Source organism: Scyliorhinus torazame, chromosome 6, assembly GCF_047496885.1.
Source record: "Scyliorhinus torazame isolate Kashiwa2021f chromosome 6, sScyTor2.1, whole genome shotgun sequence".
NCBI lineage: Eukaryota > Metazoa > Chordata > Chondrichthyes > Carcharhiniformes > Scyliorhinidae > Scyliorhinus > Scyliorhinus torazame.
The window spans coordinates 125,457,004-125,476,535 of record NC_092712.1 but is presented as its reverse complement, the minus strand read 5'-3'; the positions used below and the strand labels follow the sequence as shown (position 1 = coordinate 125,476,535).

General features: G+C 49.5%; 1 protein-coding gene across 1 annotated transcript in view; it reads right to left on the bottom strand.

Moving 5' to 3' along the window:
* Positions 1-19,532, bottom strand: part of LOC140424998 (raftlin-like) — a 237,064-nt gene that overhangs the window by 76,799 nt on the left and 140,733 nt on the right. The window contains 1 exon segment of the mRNA XM_072508756.1: positions 12,744-13,404. Coding sequence (XP_072364857.1) covers positions 12,744-13,404 — 661 coding nt within the window.

The window sequence follows — 19,532 nt, the reverse complement described above, 5'->3', positions numbered from 1 at the left end:
GAGGACCTCCTTCCTTCCGCGGCCCCGCAAGATCCGTCCACCATCTTCTTGCGGGGCGGACTTAGAGAGGACGGCAACCACGCATGCGCGGGTTGGCGCTGGCCAACCCGCGCATTCGCGGGGGACGCCAGTTATGCGGCGCCGGCCGCGTCATTTATGCGGCGCCGCCTTTATGCGGCGACAAGGCCCGGCGCGTGTAGATGGGGTGGGCCCCGATCCTAGCCCATTGTCGGGGCCTGAATCGTTCGGGATCGGGGCCGTTTCGCGCCGTCATGAACCTCAACGGCGTTCACGGCGGCGTGGGCATTTCGGCGCGGGACTGGAGAATCCCGCACCCCGGTTTTCACTCCGGCGTCGGGACTTAATCTCCCGATGGGAGAATTGCGCCCACTGTTCTACAGGGACCACTCTGAGATTACTAAACTAAACGAGAAACAATTATCATTCAACCAGTTTATTGTGAAAGAACTAATGCTCCATTATAGGCTATCCTGAGAGAATTAAAGTAGGATTTTGCTGGATTCAATGTTGATACTGCTAAAAGTCTAGAACAAAGTACTAAAAGTTACTTGTTAATTTTTTTTGAATAAACATTTTATTGAGGTATTTTTTTGGCATTTTAACAGCAGCAATATAAACAATGTACATAAAAATATAAACATAGTGCAAATACCACCATCCTCCCCCACAGGTCCCACCTTAATTAACCCCCTAATCTACACTAACCTAACCCCCCCCCACCTTCTGCTGACGATTACTTCTCTGCGAAGAAGTCGATGAATGGTTGCCACCTCCAGGCGAACCCTGGCAGTGACCCTCGCAAGGCGAACCTAATTTTCTCCAGGCAGAGAAAGCTAGCCATGTCTGATAGCCAGGTCTCCGACTTCGGGGGCCTTGAGTCCCTCCATGCTAGTAATATCCGCCTCCGGGCTACCAGGGAAGCAAAGGCCAGAACGTCTACCTGGATTCCCGGATCCTGCGACATTCCGAAAATCGCCACTGCGGGACTCAATGCCACCCTTGTATTTAGTACCTTAGACATGACGTCCGCAAACCCCTGCCAAAATCCCTTCAGCTTTGGACATGCCCAGAACATGTGGACATGGTTGTTACTTGTTAATTGTTTAAGCCTATACTACTGCTCCCTATTTCAAAGACATCATACGCAGCCAGCAAGTGTGGTGTTTATCTTGTTAACGTGTGCTTTTTCTCTTGTTTGGCATCTGGTTTACAAAGCTCACAACAGGATAATACAAGTATTTCTACCAGGGGAAATGTGTTCATGGTTCTTCCTCTCTGCCGCTGTAATTTGATTGGGAATTTAGCAAAAACCCTGTTTACACATGTAAATAGCGTTTCCACCAAAATGCAGCAATGCAACAGGAGAAACCAGTAAGGAAACTTCCAGCAAATAATTTCAATACTGTGTTTTGAGTTATACCAAATAACATGCGGCAGAATTCTCCGTTCCTGAGACTAAATGTTGCTTGTGGGGCAGGATTCGTGGAGTTCCACGACATCAAAACTGGCTCTGCACCTGGACAAATTCAGCGACCGTTAAGGGCTAGCACCAGCGCAACACAATCGATTCCAATGAGAAATGGTGTTGAATTCGCTGGATTGGCGATTGACACTCAGAGGCTGACAAGCTGCAGCCGCACATACACACTTCACTCCCCACTCACACCATCCCAGCCAACAAGGTGGCAGCAAAACGACCGTCCCCAAGATACACGAATGCCGAGCTTGAGACCCTCCAGGAAATCGTGGAGGAGAAGCGGGTGACTATGTACGTCGGCCCGGGAAGGTGGCCGAGACAGTAAGCACCACGAACAACACCATCCGGACCGACCAGCAATGCCGGAAGAAACTGCGCCACCTCCGCAGGGTGGCCAGAGCGAGTAGGCAACACTGTGCCTGTGGCACCAACCCCTGTCCCACACATCCGTAACCCTACGCCCCCCACCCAGAGAGCTGCCGAATGCCAACCCTGCACCTCATGCCACCCCCCCCCAGAAGGAAGGCTGCCCATAACCGCCGGGAGTGGGAAAAGACTGGAGGGGGGCCGCTAGACCTGTGGCCCCTCACCTCTAGCAAAGCAGTTGGCCCTGGATGTGGCCAGTGGGCCCGAAGAATGGGCAATCACCGGGGTGGAGATCGACCTTGGACGAGGAGGTGAGACCCCGCTGAGTTGCAATTCCCTGTGAGCATGTGTGTCACCCTCACCCCACACCACCCTCAACCCACACCTCCCTCACCCCTCCCCTACAACACACTCAACCCCACACCACCCTCAACCCCACACCATCCTCATCCCCACACCACCCCCACATCCATACCACCCCTCATCCCTGCTCCACACACACCCACCAGCCCCGCTGTCTAATCATGCGTCCTGTCTTGCAGTGATGGGGCAGGTCCTTCTGGTGTCCCCCGCCCACAGCCAGAGCCCCGGTGCTGAGGATACCGACACGGAGGGGAGCTATATGTCCGAGACCCAGGCCACCCCAGAGCTCAAGTCCGAGGATGACACAGATTTCCCATCCAGCTGACTCCAACAACCTCCACCATCCCAGAGACACTCACCTCGGTTGGGTACTTTAATGAAGAGGCTCCTTGGGCACTATCTGGTGCTCACCACACAAATGCTCCAGTGCATCTAGGACAGCACGGTAGCATAGTGGTTAGCACTGTGGCTTCACAGCGCCAGGGTCCCAGGCGACCCTCTCAGTGTCATACTGGAGGGCACCTCCAAAGTGGTCCAGGTAGCTGAACCGCATCTACAGGCGGGTGAAGCACCCCTCGATCACGTTCCTGGTCGTGGTATGGCCGTCATTGTAGGGGGTCTCCATGTGGGTCTGTGGCCTCTGCATAGGCGTCATCAGCCATGACCGCAGTGGGTAACCCCTGTTGCCCTGGAGCCAGCCCCCCAGCCGGGACTGTGCCTTGAAGAGGCCGGGAATCATCGAGTGTGCCAGGATGAAGGCATTATGCACACTGCCGGGTATCGGGCGCAGACGTGTATGATGCGCATCTGATGGTCACATATCAACTGCATGTTCATCGAGTGGTACCCCTTTCGGTTCGTATGGAGTGGCTTGTCACCTGCAGGTGCTCGTAAGGCGATATGCATCCCGTCGAACACCCCCTGGACCCAGGCATCTCGCCGATGGTGGTGAACACCTCCTGCATGGGCATCCTAGTGGGTCGGTCAACATTGAAATGGATGTATTGTGCCAACTGGGAAAAAGGGCCTCTGTGACGCTGCGGATGCCCCTGTACACCGAGGTCTGTGAGATCCCAAACAGGTCCCCACTCGGCACCCTGAAGGACCCCATGATGTAGAGGTTCAGTGCGATTGTCACCTTGACAGCAACCGGGAGTGGGTGACCTCCCCCATTGCCCCACAGTGCCAAGTGCACCATCATCTGTCAGATATATCGCACTGTCTCCCTGCTCAGTTGAATGTTCAACAGCATGCCCGGTCCAGCAGGTCCTCGAATGATAGGTGTTGCCGGTACTTGCTAGGCCACGTGCGACGCATCCTTTGCACCTCCTCCTCCTCCTCACCTGTTGGGCGGCCGGCTCTCCATCCTCAGCGGCTGCCTCTTGTTCCTCTGGGACAGACTCCGCTGCTTCCTCCTCCTCGAGCAGCACGAGCTTGTACAGCCGCAGTGCTACCCGAGCACTGCAGCGACAAGCAGGAAGGCCAACATTGCTGGTTGGATTCCAATATTCATTGGCTGCAGGAGGTGAAAGGCTGACATATTAGCATGGTGCGTACCCTGGTGCCCAACCAGGTCCACCGGGCTACACGGTGGCCCTGGTTGGCTCTGTGGACTCTGCACCCGCATGTCCTTCTCTCATCCCCACACCCATGGACATGTCGGTAGCACAGTGGATAGCACTGTAGTTTCACAGCGCCAGGGACCCGGTTCTGATTCCCGGCTTGGGTTATTGTGCGGAGTCTGCACGTTTTCCCCATGTCTGCGTGGGTTTCCTCCGGGTGCTGCGGTTTCCGCCCACGGTCCAAAGATGTGTGGGTTCGGTGAATTGGTCACACTAAATTTCTCTTAGTATCCAAAAGGTTAGGTGGGGTATAGAGTAGAGGTGTGGGATTTTGTAAGGTGCTTATTCCAAGGGCCGGTGCAGACTCGATGGGCCGAATTGCCTCCTGCACTGTAAATTCTATGATTTTATGATTCTATGCACCTGGTGTCACCAGTTCCACTGTTACAACAACCTGACAGATTGGGCTGGATTGTTGATTTCCGATCGGGATCCTGATGTGAGTTGAATTTCCAGAACCCAATTCCATGTCATATGGTGTCAAATGGCTAATATGATTTTTGTAGCAATGACTGCTTAGGAGCCAGGAAGCACGTTTGTTGTCCAAATATTTTTTCTATTTTCTTTCATGGAACCTGGACTTTGCTGATTGGCATTTTTTGCCCTTCCCTGATTTTCCTTGAACTGAGGGCAGTTACGAGTCAACCACATTGCTGTGGGTCTGGAGTCACATGTAGGCCAGACCAGGTAAGGGTGGCAGATTTGATTTCCTTCTCTAAAGGACATTGGTGAAGCAGATGCGTTTTTACGACAATCAACAATGGTTTCATAGTCAACAGTAGACTTTTAATTCCAGATTTCATTGAATTCAAATCAATAGTGAAATTCAAATCCCGGTATCTTGAGTGTCACCTTCAGTCTCTGGATTACTTGTCCAGTAACAATACCATTACGCCACCATCTCTGCTAAAGTTGGTGCCCTCCGATGCCAATTCTCAAGCCTTGGGACTTCCCGTCCAACCTCCAACCTGAATCAAAAATTCTGCCCATTCTTTTTTTTAAAACTGAATTGGGATTCTCAGGCTGCCATAGCGGGATTAGAATGTCCATCCTCTGGATTAATAGATCAGGCCACTCTGACACTAGCCCAATAACATAAACTATGTTAGGGTGGCACGGTAGCACAGTGGTTAGCAGAGATGCTTCACAGCTCCAGGGTCCCATGTTCGATTCCCAGCTGGGTCACTGTCTGTGCGGAGTCTGCACGTTCTCCCCGTGTCTGCGTGGGTTTCTTCCGGGTGCTCCGGTTTCCTCCCACAGTCCAAAGATGTGCAGGTTAGGTGGATTGGCCATGCTAAATTCACCTTAGTGTCCAAAAAAGGTTAGGTGGGGTTACTGGATTATGGGGATAGAGTGAAGGTGTGAACTTAATTAGGGTGCCCTTTCCAAGGGCTGATGCAGACTCGATGGGCTGAATGGCCCCCTTCTGCACTGTAAATTCTATGATTCTTTGTTATTATGCCCTTGTGTATTGTAATTAAACTTTACATATAGTCACTATTATGCAGTCAAATAAAACAGCCAGTTTCCATTCTACTCATTGGCCTGGATTTTACAGTTGATGGCAAAGGGCATGTGCTGGCCCCTGTTTAAAACTGAGGCGTTACTTTTTCACCTGGTGCCTGTCCTTAATGCAGCACAAATCCAGTGGCAAGGTAAGTCGGAGGCCCTCTGGCAAAACACAATTGCAAGGACCCCTGGCCCTGTGACCCGACATGGCTCACCCCCCCCCCTCCCAAAACTACTGACACCCACCCTCCAACACTAATCACCGCCCCTGACACTGCTCCTCCCCCCCACTCCCACCGACACTGCTGCTCCCCCTGACACTGCTCACCCACCCCCCCACTACTGACACCCAGCACCCAACATTGGTCACTGCCCCTGACAGTGCTCCTCCCTGTCACTCCCCTTCCCCTGACACCCAGCCCCTAACACTGCTCACTCTCCAGTTCTGCGGTGGCAGGGTTTCACCGTCGGTGAAACTGGAAGATCCCCCTGGCGAGAATGACCAGAAAATCGCCCACGTACATTGTTAAAAGCTGAGACAAGATGATTTGCATCTAATATATACCCAATAGATGGTACCAATTTCACTGTGTTCATAATTTTTGGACAAATTATTGAGGATACAGAGTGAAAACTCGAAAACATATGTGGTCAACAGGAGAAGCCTGATCTTGATTTGGAATTACTGTCTGTTTCCTTCGCTTCATACAACATTAGTGCAAAGATTAATGTACACTCTTAGGCATGTTGTAGAGATGCACCAATATTTATGTACATCTTACATTACACACATTATTGGCACCAGAAGATAGTGAAGAAATATCAAGATCAGAATTTGGAAGCATATTTCGACCTCTGAAATTTATTGGTTCACAGACGCAGTATCTTGTATCTGACTGTTCCTTCCAACTAATCTTCTTGTTGTTAATGGGCTGGAAATGGCTAACATATGGCTTGTCTGTACAAACATCTGCATAGAAATAAATAAAATCATGCCTGATAAATCAAAGCCATATGATCAGAGCTTGCACAAAGCATGAAGAATTCAATTTGCTAGTTTAGAGATTGCTGCGGTTTATGGAATTTCACAGCTATAACAGCTGTCTTGTTCCACGTTAGGGGCTGCCTTATTCCTGTCCGCCGTCTACTGAAAAATCAATCATCTGACATTGGCAGCCAGAAATATTACGCAATATTTCTATTTGTGGTGTTAAAACATACTGGGAAAATTCCGCAGTACAGTAGATTTTTGGAGGATATTTCATCTGGCTGTACAGTCTATACTAGGAGGCACAGTGTAAAGAAAAATGAACCTTTGAAATCCGCCCCCCCTTCCCCCAAGAGCTGTGGATGCCCACTTGTTGCATTTTGAGACAGAGATTGGCAGATTCTTCGAATCCAAGGGAATTAAGGGGCAGGATGGTGAAGTTGAGTAGAAATCAATCCTGATCTTATTCTATGTCTGAACAAGCTTGAGGAGCAGTATGGCTTCCTCCTGCTTCTTTCATTCTATTGCATTACAATATTGTAAATAATTTTATAAATACAGTTATACACAGAATATGGGCCTAGATTCTCCGCTCTGGAGTCTAAATGCTCCTGTCAACGGGGAATCAGGACTGATCTGCATTGGTGCTAGGAGTGGAGCCCAGGTGTGAGTCTCATGCCTTAACCATGCAAATATATGCAAGGTCGAGAACTCACCGGAATACATCGGAATCCCGGTATCAGGCTGCCATTTTGAGCCCCCCTTCCCCCAACAACGCTAATCCTGCCCCCTCCTCCACTGACAAGGATGTGATCCTCACCCCCACCATGGAAATACACATCACTCTCCCCAGAGCATACATGTATGAGGGTGATCCAACCTCCGCACTAACCCCCTTAGCCCGCACATCAGACCTCCCATAAGAGAACCTACATTAGAGACCTCCATCATATATCTCCATCAGACCCCCCATCAGAAACCCACATCAGACCCCCCCCCCATCAGTCACTCCATCAGAGGAGCCGCATTAGAGACCCCCATCAGACATCTCCATCAGAGCCCCCCATCAGAGACCCACATCAGACCACTCATCAATCCCCCTGTGTGAAAGCTGAAGAGCAGTCCAGGCAGTACAGTGAAAGAATCATTACATTTTCACTTACCTATTCTTAATATCTGCTGCTTCAGACAAAGGTTTTTAAAGCAGCAGCTGTTAGAAGTGTCAGAGGCTTTCTGGAAAGCCAAGTACACCTGAAAGGGCATCAAATGTACAGCCTTTCAAATGCAAAACTCCCATTAAATTTCACATAGCAATACATTTCACTAGCCAGTAATTGACAGTTTTATTGGTCCAGTCACAGGTGCTTGGTGGCTTGTTTATCAATCTTTCCCTTCGCACTTGAATACATGTCCATTATCCTGCTTTGATGCTAACCACAATATTTATAAACACTCTTGCTATGATTGACAGCTCCAAAAGCAGCTAAGAGGTTACTGCTGTGAAAAAGAGGAAGTGAAACCATTTAGCTCTTTTGACTTGGTGACTAGCTGTCAATCATAGCAATAGTGTTTATAAACATTGTAATTAGCATTGAAACAGTGTAATGGAGATGCATTCAAGCGTGAAGGTAAACATCAATAAACAGTAGACAAAGCAGCTGTGTCTGACCCATTAAGCTAGTGAAAGGTTTTTGACAGGGAAATTGATGACAATTTAGCATTTTAAAGGATTTCAGGGGATTAGAAGCCTTTTCAAGCATTGCGGGCTTTCAAGGGAGTGTCTGACACCTGTAACAACTGCAGTTTAAAAGGCTTTTGTCTGATAGAGCAGATGTTAGGTAAAGGAAAGTGTATTTGCTTTGATTCTTCGCTAAGATAAAAGCAAGTAACTGCAGATACTGGAATCTGTAACAAAAACAGAAAATGCTGAACAATCTCAGCAGGTCTAACAGCATCTGTGGAGAGAGAACGGAGCTAATGTTTCAAGTGTCTGCCGGGTGCCCCGGTTTCCTCCCACAAGTCCCGAAAGATGTGCTTGTTAGGTGAATTGGACATTCTGAATTCTCCCTCAGTGTACCCAAACAGGCGCCGGAATTTGGCGACTAGGGGCTTTTCACAGTAACTTCAGTGTAAATTGCAGTGTTAGTGTAAGCCTACTTGTGATACTAATAATAAAGAAGAAAACGTCTGGATGACTCGTCGTCAAAGATTTAACAAAGTCATCCAGACTTGAAACGTTAGCTCCATTCTCTCTCCACAGATGGTGTCAGATCTGCTGAGATTGCCCAGCATTTTATGGTTTTGATTCTTCATTGGACTGCCTGGACTACTCTTCAGCTGTCAGGCAGAGCAGTTCAGGCTGAGGAGGTCACTTAGAGACCAGGAGGATGCTGTAGAGCAGAGGGCTGCCTGAGATCACCGTGCCAAGGGTGATCCTCAGATTGGCCAGGGCAAGAAGGGGCAGACGTTCAGACACAAGTCCCCCAACCTGAGGGTGGGGGAGGTTACCGGGTTCTGGCCCTCACTCACCCAACCCCCAGCACCCTTGAGGGCCCCCCTCCACGAACAACCTTGCAGTTGCAGAGGGGAAATATATCAGCACCCTGACCCTCCACGGGGTCCACCGTGCCAGGGCGTAGGTGCCATAATGCAGGAGACAGTGCACCATTGGCAATGCCGGGGGCGGGGACAGAACGGGGTGGCTGATAAGGGGGGGGGAGAGGAGGGATGGTGCGCAAGTGTCTAATTTGCATTGTGGAGGGGAGGGGGGCCTACCGGCGAGTTAGTGTTCACACCACCCGCTCAGAATGACGGCCCATACCGGGATTCCGAGGCAATCCGGCGAGCTCTTCACCATACATAAATTTGCATGGTTAAGGCGTGAGACTTGTGCCTGGTTATCACTCCGAGCAGCAGTGGGAACCTGCCGCGATTCTCCGCTAGCAGGAGCAGGGCTGGAAACGGAGAACCCCAGATCTGACCTGCTTCAAAGTTAGTCTCTACTGGGAGTAGAATTTTACATTTTAAGGAATTTCCAACTCTAAATAATAATTTGATGAATGACTCACAACATTGCCAATAACATTCGGCTCCAAGACTGCGAAAACACTTGCAAATTGGAAATGACTCTTAGTGTAAGCATTTAAGACTTAGTTATTGTAGGAAAAGTCCTGGCAGTTTAAATTTGTACACAAACTTTATTTTTCAGAATTCATTTAAATACCTTTAGTCCAACCACGCATCTCCTTGGATTGGCTACTGTACTTTAACAATACTTGTTCCCGAGCACATCCAATCCGATAATTAAACCCTTAATGTGCTCATCTATTGTAATTTTAATCTTAAATACATATACAATGGTGACAGTTTAATTGTAGTCATATCCCACAGCTGCAAGACACTGATTTTATTAATTTTATTTTGTTCTGTTGGATTATTTTCACAATGAAAATTCTGAGCAGTGGCTATTATCCAAGCTTGCAATAGAAGGGCTGATTTATTGGTGGAAGGAAAAGGACGAATTGGAGTCTTCAACATTTAAAGCTTGAATATCCCAAAATAAAGTGAAACCCAACTGATTGCCTTGAACAATAAGCAGACACATTTGACTTTGAGTTTGTACTTTCACGAAATGTAATTTGAAAACAAAAACAAAATAGTTAAGGGTGAGGATTTTAAGAAACAATTGAACATCAAAGAGACGTATCTGTGTTCTTATAAACTGTAATTAAGGACAAAATTATGTTGGTCTTGGAAATGTGCATTTGATGCTGAATATTAGACCAATTAAGGAAAACAGCTCATCTTCATGACTGCGGAAATGTTTGAAGGTAGAAAACCAAAGCTAACAGACAATTAAAGTGAGGAAATCATGATAACATAAAGACAGAGATCTGGCTAATAAGAGACGTCTCTTCCTGTGGGAGATTATGTTATGATCTAATTCAGGGCTGCTTGGAGGCTGACATTCTTGGGTGCAAGAGGGTGCAACATAGTGGATTCCCACAAGGTGATTTGGGAGAGAACCCAGATCCGCCAAGTTTACATCCGATATAAATTCTAATTGAGGGTGGAGGGGGTGGTGGGAAAGGGGTAAACTGATAATCTTTCTACCTGCTCTCCCCTTAAAACTTGATGGCTTAAACAAGATTTGTTTCCAAGTTCAGTTACTGAGCATACTGAAAGGAGAGATGACAGATTTCCAAATACTTTAAGGGATATGGGGATAGTGTGGGGAAAACGCATTGAAATGGACAATCAGCCAAGATCGTATTGAATGGCGCAGCAGGCTCAGTGGGCTGAATGGCTTACACTTGCTTCTAAATTCTCATAGGTACATAGATACATAGACAATAGGAGCAGGAGGAGGTCATTCAGCCCTTCAAGCCTGCTCCGCATTCATTATGATCATGGTTGACCATCCAATTCAATAGCCTATCCCCGCATTCCCTTTGATCTGCTTCGCCCTAAGTGCTTCTTGAAAACATACAGGGTGAGATTCTCCATCGCTGAGATCCTCCGCTTCACCGGCGGGATCCTTCGCTTCTCCGGGAATTTCCCGACGGCATTGGGGTGGCCACAATGCAAAACCCCATTCGCCAGCTGCCAGCAGGGTGGGGCTGGGGGCAGCAGAAAATGGGTCTGGCGGGATAGAGAATCTCACCCACAATCCTTCTCACCTCCACCCTGATTAAGGGCACGATCTTCTGGCCACACCCCGCCCGAACAGGGGCGAGATGCGGACAGTAGATGCCGTGATAAGCCTCTTCCCGGATTTAACTTGTTTGCCACGCCTCACGAGATCTAGTGAGGCATCGCGAGGGTGTGTCCCAAGGGTCTTGACAGCTTGACCACCACGATCATGTTCACCATCATCTACTGTGGGCAGGATCAGTATTTGGCAAATCTGCATATTAAAGTGAGCAGCTAATCTCATGCTAATATGTGCTTGCCTGCTCTACCTGAGGCTTTGGAATCTAACCCCTTTGCCTCGGAGATTTTAGGCAAATGGCGTTCAGTACTGGTCCCTCTTTGCGGGACGGCACTTGGGGGGGGGCTCCCAGGGCTTCGGAGGTCCCTTGGGGGGCTCCCTGGGGATCGGAGGCCCCTGGGTGGTTGGTCTCTTGGCAGGGTGGCATCCTGGCACGGCTGGTATTGCCGACCAGGTACCCTGGCAGTGCCACCTGTGCACCCTGGTAGTAACATCCAGGGTCTGGAGCTGGGGTGCGGAGGCACCTGAGGACCCCCTTATAGGCGAGTTGGTGCAGGGCCTGGAGCCGCGTGAGGAGTCAAGAGATCAGGACACCATTTAAAAAATGACACCCTAATCTCCTCCTTCACTGAGGAGTTCCAGTGAGCGAAGCTCCTCAGGGCGGGAAGTGCAGCCTCGGGGGAGCGTTTGCCACTGGGCCACCCAGAAAAGAGTGCTGTTAGATAGCGGGGTCATTCCCACTGCAACCAGCGGCGTGAAAAACCTCTCGATTCTTGCCCAGAATGGACTCTTTTTTTGGGGGGTTAGATCACGCCCTAATTCTGTGGTTGGAAGGCCCTCTCACCCTGCTACCAATGGAGGCTCTAAGGAAAATTAATGCTTGTAGGTGTTTATCAAATCCATTTTGAAAACCACAATTTAATCTGCCTCTACCACCCTTTCAGATAGTGTTTTCCAGGTGCACAATCACAGTGGATGAAAGGCCTTGTTAAATGACCCAAAGTTCTACGAAATAGCTGTTAACCAAAAGACAAAATTACAATATTGGATTACGGTTCTCCACATAAGGAATGGAAATTGCTTTAAGCCTATCTTCAGGCCTGAATAGTCGCCACGTACTGGGCATTCCATTTGGAAGGCCTGAAGCCAGCCCTCAATTGAGTTTCGGACCTCATTCACATTATTGCGCAACAATGTTTACATCTCCAGAGGCAGCTCACCCATATTATAAGGATGTAGTTTGGGCCACCTGCCTCATCAGCTGTAGCCTGAAGCTCAGCCTCAAGTGTGTTTGGTGGGGAGGATAGGAGGCTGAGGGAGCAACAGAGCAATCAAGATGCTGTGGAGTCAGGGGACACACATTCATACAGAGCAGTGCAGCTACCATACTGACCAAACAAAATGATCCTTAACTTGTAAAGGTGGTTAAATAAAATTAATGAGTATATGCTTACTTGGAACATTCTTGCACAATGTCAAAATGAACTTTTGATTTACCTCTATTATTTCTACATCCACTAAAAGTATTTGAAATATGAATTACCGTGAATTTTGAGAATGATTAAATGGTATTAAACAATCAGACCGATTTACGCTGGATGAGTATTTTGGTACAAATATTCTGAAATTTTATGTCAGATAAATATCCCACAAGACCCTAAACACAGTACATTAAAAGCAACTCACCCACATCATTCTCCTTTCCATTCCCTTCAGGGTTTCCTTGTCTCAAGGGTGCTCCCTGTTTGGTGTCATTAGCCTCGAACACAACCATTGTTTCAGCTGCTTCATGACTTTCAGTTATTTGCTTCACCTCATTGTGCCTGTCTGATGCTGTGAGAGACTGCTCCTCCCCAGCTGGCACCTCAGCATGCAGTCTGTCTGCTGCTTGGGTTTCAAGTGCTTCTGCTTGTGATGAAGCGTCTTGCTTATCAGCAACGTTGCCTTCTGTCTCACAATTAGCTGTGTTCTTATTTTGTACCCATCTTTCACCATTTGGATGTTCCTGACTTGTTAATTCCGCCACGGGTTGGCCATTGATCTGCTCATCACCTTTCGCTGGGTCTTGGCCAGTTGGTCCTTCGGACTGAGGTGCCCCCCCTTGATTTGTGTTTTGTTTCGCCTTCTGCTCTGTCGTTTCTGTTTCCCGATTTTGTGCAAGTTTATCTCTATCGGTATTGTTTTGCACATTCTGTCCAGCATTCCGTTCCTTTTTCATTGAGTTGTTTTGACACAAAGGACTGTTAACTGCTGAGGGGTTTTCACGCCTTTCTGATGAATCTGCTGGAGAGTTTTGGTGCTGCACAAGTCCAACAAACCGTTGGCCTTTTCTTGTTCCTTCTTGTACCTGATTATTAATCAGAAAATAATTACTTAACAAATACAGTTTCCCTTTTGACTTTCTCTCCTATCATTCTTCTTCACCTGAAGACAATGGGAGCTGTTTTCAACCGCCTGTCACCCATTCCTCATCTGAGAAACGAGTGGACAACAATTGAAATTTAGAGTCATAGGGAGAGTTACAGCGTTTTTACAGCTTGGAAAGAGGCCCTTCGGCCCATCGTGTCTACGCAGGCTATCTAGCACCTGTCAACTCTAATCCCATTTTACAGCACTTGGTCCGTAGCCTTGTATGCTGTGGCATTTCAAGTGCTCATCTAAATAATTCTTAAATGTTGTGATGGTATTCATCTCTACCACCCTTTCAAGCAGTGAGTTTCAGATTCCAACCACCCTCTGGGTGAAAAAGTTTTCCCTCACATCTCTGATAAACTTCCTGTCCATTAACTTAAATCTATGCCCCCTGGTTATTGACCCTTGAACTAGGAAACAATCCTTTCTATCCACCCTAGCTATGGCCCTCATAATTTTATACACATCAATCAGGTCCCCCCTAGGCCTTCTCTGCACCAACAAAAACAACCCCAGCCTATCCAGTCTCTCTGGATAGCTGAAACACCCCAACCCAGACACCAGCCTGGTGGATCTCCTCTGAACCCTCTCCAGTGCAATCACGTCCTTCCCATAGGGTGGCAACAAAACTGCACACAGTACTCCAGCTATGGCCTAACCAGCGTTTTACACAGCTCCAGCAAAACCTTCCTGCTCTTGTTTTCTATGCCTAGGTTAATAAAGGCAAGAATCCCATATGGCTTCTTAACCACCTTATATACCTGTGCTGCTGTCTTCAGGGGTCTATGGACATGCACACCAAGACCCTCTGTACCTTTTAGGGTCCTACAATTCATTATATATTTCCTTGCCTTGTTAGTCCTCCCAAAATACATTATACACTGGCTTGGATTCTCCGCTGTCAGGATTGTCCGTTGCGCCGGCAGCGCACCCATGCCTGGGATTTCCCGACGGCGTGGGGCTGCCCACGATGGGGAAATCCCATTGGCCGGCTGGCAGGATGGAGAATCCCGCTGCCAGCAGGGTGCGCTGCAGGAGAATCCCGCCCATTTCCTCAGACTTTTCAGGATTAAATTCGATTTGCCATACTTCTGCCTATCTAACCAGCCAATCTATTTTGTCCTGTAAGCTAAGGCTTTCCTCCTCGCTATTTACCACAGCACCAATTGGGTGAGGGGACACCTCAGCCAACCCACTGGCAAAGGCACTGCAAATGGGATGGGGTTGAGGTGATCCCAGGGACTGGGGTCTCAAACAGGCAAGATGGAGCTCTCTGATGACATGTTAATGAGACCAGAGTCTCACAATGGCTCCGGGTTCAAGCCAGCATCAAAAAGCTGATGGCTGATTCCATGCTTGTTTTAGATGGCAATGCAAAATCGCCACCAGCAACTCATGGTTCAATAAACTATGTGAGCCATCAGTGGCTTAGGTAGGTGACCATTCTTCATGTCTAGAGCTGTGTACGGGATATTGGCAAACTATTCAATCATTCGGGCATAGCTAAGTTTGTCCCCGTTTCCACCAATATCCATGGATTATCCATTGGATAATGATCAGGATCAGAATGCCAAATGACATTCCCTTCTCTTGTACAGAAATATTAAGCTAGTGGCTGTGCTTCATTACTGCTGGATGGACACAGATGGAGCCGAGGAAATTGAACAGAAAACTCTTCTGGCTTGTTTCTCAGTACCATGCCAGGCATTGCATTTATCTCTTGAACCATTGTAGACATCTGCGGGTTTATTTTCTACAAACCATTTATGAATATAGGACATGATTGTATGGCTGCATCACAGTTGAGTGAGAGCACGGCACAGCTGTAAGATTGCGGGAGGGGCCAAACTCGGGATCCGCGCCGGCAGCTGATCGGTTTGCGACCTAATCGGCCCCCTCCCGATGGCAAAATCAGGATCCATTTGTGGCGTGGTGAGAAACCCATAATCACAACTTAAAGTCAATCTCCAAACAATTAATGGGAACAACCCCCTATCTAACGGACTCCTGTGATCCAACCGCCTCCCCAGCTAATGGTCATGTGGTGCCGATTAGTGATCCTTTATAAAAACGTGAAGCTTGGAGAATGGCTGCTGTGGGGATCCGAGGAGGTGAGTAGCCATTTTCGCTCCCGGACAATGAGCCCCGGGGCACTGGGGGTGCTGCCCCAGTGCTCTTTGGGGGAGGGGAGGGGGGGTGGAGAGCCTCCGTGGGGACGGCCACAGTTTGAGGGTGGGGGCCATCAGTGGGGGGCTTGTCCCTGGGCTTGGGGGGGGGTTATTGGCTCAGCATCCATGAGTCCACCATGCCACGGGTCCCTGGATCGTGAGCACCCCTTACAGCGGCAACCCCAGCCCCTGCCTGTCTGTACCATCCGACCCATAAATCCCACTGCCCATTGAGGCCTCAGGCTGATCGGCTGGATGCTATTGCTAATAGGGAATTGGCAATTATAGTTAGGTGAGCACTTCACACCTCCCAAGTGGATCTCTGTGGGTGGGCAGGCCATATAGGACGTGGGAATTAATGCCAAGCATCCCAATCAGACCATGATGTCTGGACACTGTGCCTGAACAACACTGAAGGAAGCAACACTATGGATGCAGTCAACATCCGAACACCCAGGGTCTGGGCCCAAGCACCGGGGACATTTCCATGACCAGAGGGGAGGGGACTAGAGCCCGGTCCAGGTAACGTTACATGCGGGTGTCTGGGGTACAGGATATTGTAGCCAGTTAAAATGGCTAACTCCCGATTTAGAATGGCTAACTTCCGATTTTAAATGGCGAACGGCAAAGGCTGATGGGAAAGTCAGCCAACAGGACACAAACAAACAGCTGCGGGTTGAGTGTGTATTTACCTTTGGAAAGGCCAGAAAAGATCGATACCGGCAAACATCAGCATAACAAAACACCAGCCATCTGCATAGTAATGAGCAATCCCCGGGAACAATGAGCAACATTTAGATACATAAAGCCAACCCAGACTCGTCGGCGCCAGCAGAAGCCTACACAAAGGGAGGTGAACGACCACCTCAAGACCGCCCATCGATCAGGGAACCACTCCAGCATTGGAGAAAATCGAACCAAGTGATTGGGACAAAGTCCAATCACTTGGAACCAGGTACAGGGTCCGCCCCGAAAGGCGGGAAGCCCCTGGGGACTATAAGAATAGAGGCCAAGTTCAAATCGGCCCTCTGCTTCTCTGCTTGACCGGGTCACTCAGCAACGCGAACCAACCCTTGACAGTGACCGGTCCAGCCATCGCTGATATCCAGTAAGTCTTACTTCAATGCTCACTATGACATAGGCGCTCCTAGCTACCAATCTGTACCAACTTCGAATCCCGCAGGAACCCGAACGAAAGGCCATTCGTTTCCCTGACCTGGTGGGCCAGTTCCGAGTTAAGTATTGGCCTGTTAGTCGTAGGAGTAGCTTAGACGTAGAATTTATGCATGAGTAGTGATTACTGTGTATAATAAATGTGCTTTGATTTAAATCTTACTAAGTGGTGTATTGGATTATTGACCATTACTCGGACTTGAACCACGTGGCGGTATCAGAAAGATACCTGGCGACTCAAGAGCAAAGGTGATAAAACAGAGCAATTAAACTAAGGCAAGAGTTAGCAACAATATGGAGCCCGGTGACCAGGGGTCCTAGTTGAGGCTGGGAATGCGTGGGTAGGGCATGCTGGATAGCAGGGGATGTCGGGGGGAGGAGAGGAGGGGGGAAGCAATGGGGCCTGGAGGGTCCCAGGGTGGAAAATACCCTTTCAGAGATTACATGAGATGAATGATATTTGGACCCCACAGAAGTTGTTCTCGCGGTGCTGCTGGCAGGCCAGGTGGCCAGACGCCGGGGAGTGGCGACAGCAGCGTCAACAGTGGCTCAAGGCAGCCCTGCCTCACACCCTCAAGATCCGGCTGCGTGGGTAGGGCATGGAGTGGAGTGCGGAGGTGGCGAGAAGGAGGGCGAGTTTCAATCGGGCCAAGGCGGTGCTCCACAAGAGGAAAGTGAAGTTCGGAATGTTGCAGCCGGCAAGACTGTGGGTTACACAACAGGGTAAACACCACTACTTCGAGACGGCAGAAGAGGCGTGGACATTTATTGAAGAGGAGAAGTTGGACTAGATTGGAGAAAGAATGTTTGAAATGAAGTAGTGAGGTGGTGGCAAGGGACTGTGAATCAGATGGGGGAAAATTTTCTTTCCCCTCGAAGGGGGGGGACATGACGAAATGTGGGTGCCGGTGGGGAAGGGGAGGGGGAAGGAGAGAGGGAACTGCGCCATCAGGGGCGGGGCTGAGAGGGAAGCGTGGGCTTTGTTCCCGCGCTATGGAAATTGTGGCGGGAAAAGGGGGCGCAGGAAGGAGGGGGCCTCACATGATGGGAGGCTAAAGATAAACGGGGGAAGCCGAGGTCAGCCAGAGTTTGCTGACTCCCGGAAGCAATATGGGGGGAGCAATCAAGCTAGAAGGGAATCTAGCGGGGGGGGGGGGGACTAACTGGGTTGCTGCTGATAAGGGTAAGGGGGAGCTGATACGGGATGGGATGGTCGGGACGGGAGGGCACCGTCGGGGGGATAAGCGGGTGCTTGGGAACCAGGTGAGGAGCTGGTCTAAAAAAGGGGATGGCTAGTCGACGAGGGGGGGGGGGGGGGTAAAGAGCCCCCCAACCCGGTTGATCACGTGGAACGTGAGAGGGTTGAATGGGCCGATTAAGAGGGCAAGGGTATTTGCACACCTAAAGAAGCTAAACGCAGACGTGGTCATGCTTCAGGAGCCGCACCTGAAACTGGTGGATCAGGTCAGATTAAGGAAAGGGTGGGTGGGACAGGTATTCCACTCGAGCTTGGATGCGAAAAATAGAGGGGTGGCAATACTGGTGGGGAAACGGGTATTGTTTGAGGCGAAGACCATAGTGACGGACAGTGGGGGTAGATACGTGATGGTGAGTGGCAGATTGCAAGGTGAGGCGGTGGTGCTGGTGAATGTATATGCCCCGAACTGGGATGACGCGAACTTTATGAAGCGTATGTTGGGGCGCATCCCGGACCTGGAGATGGGAAAGTTGGTAATGGTGGGGGACTTCAACACGGTGCTGGACCCAGGGCTGGACCGGTCCAGATCTAGAACCGGGAGGAGGCCGGCATCGGCCAAGGTGCTTAAGGGCTTTATGGAGCAGATGGGAGGAGTGGATCCCTGGAGATTTACTAGGCCAAGGAGCAAAGAGTTTTCCTTCTTCTCCCATGTCCACAAAGTGTACTCCCGGATGGACTTCTTTGTCCTGGGAAGGGCGCTGATCCCGAAGGTGGCAGGAACAGAGTATTCGGCTATAGCCATTTCAGATCATGCCCCACATTGGGTAGATCTGGAAGTAGGAGAGGAAAAGGAACGCGCCAACTCTGGAGATTAAATATGGGACTGTTGGCGGACGAGGGGGTGTGTGTAAGGGTGAGGGGATGTATTGAAAGGTACCTAGAGATTAATGAAGACGGAGAGGTCCAGGTGGGAGTGGTCTGGGAGGCGCTGAAGGCGGTGGTTAGAGGGGATCTGATCTCCATAAGGGCCCATAAGGGGAAACAAGAGGGTAAAGAAAGGGAGAGATTGTTGAGGGAGATTTTGAGGGTGGATAGGCAATATGCGGAGTCTCCAGATGAAGGGCTATACAGGGAAAGACGGAGACTACACACGGACTTTGACTTGTTGACCACGGGTAAGGCGGAGGCACAATAGAGGAAGGCACAGGGAGTGCAGTATGAATATGGAGAGAAGGCGAGCCGGCTGCTGGCCCAACAACTTAGGAAGAGGGGGGCGGTGAGAGGGATCGGAGGGGTTAGCGACGAGGAGGGTAAGATGGAACGGGGAGCGGAGAGGGTGAACGGGGTGTTTAAGGTATTTTACGAGAGGCTTTATAAGGCTCAACCCCCGGAAGGGAAAGAGGGAATGATGCGTTTCTTAGTCCAGCTGGAGTTCCCGAAGGTTGAGGAACAGGAGATGACAGGACTGGGAGCGCAGATTGAGGTGGAGGAGGTGGTAAAAGGAATTGGGAACATGCAGGCAGG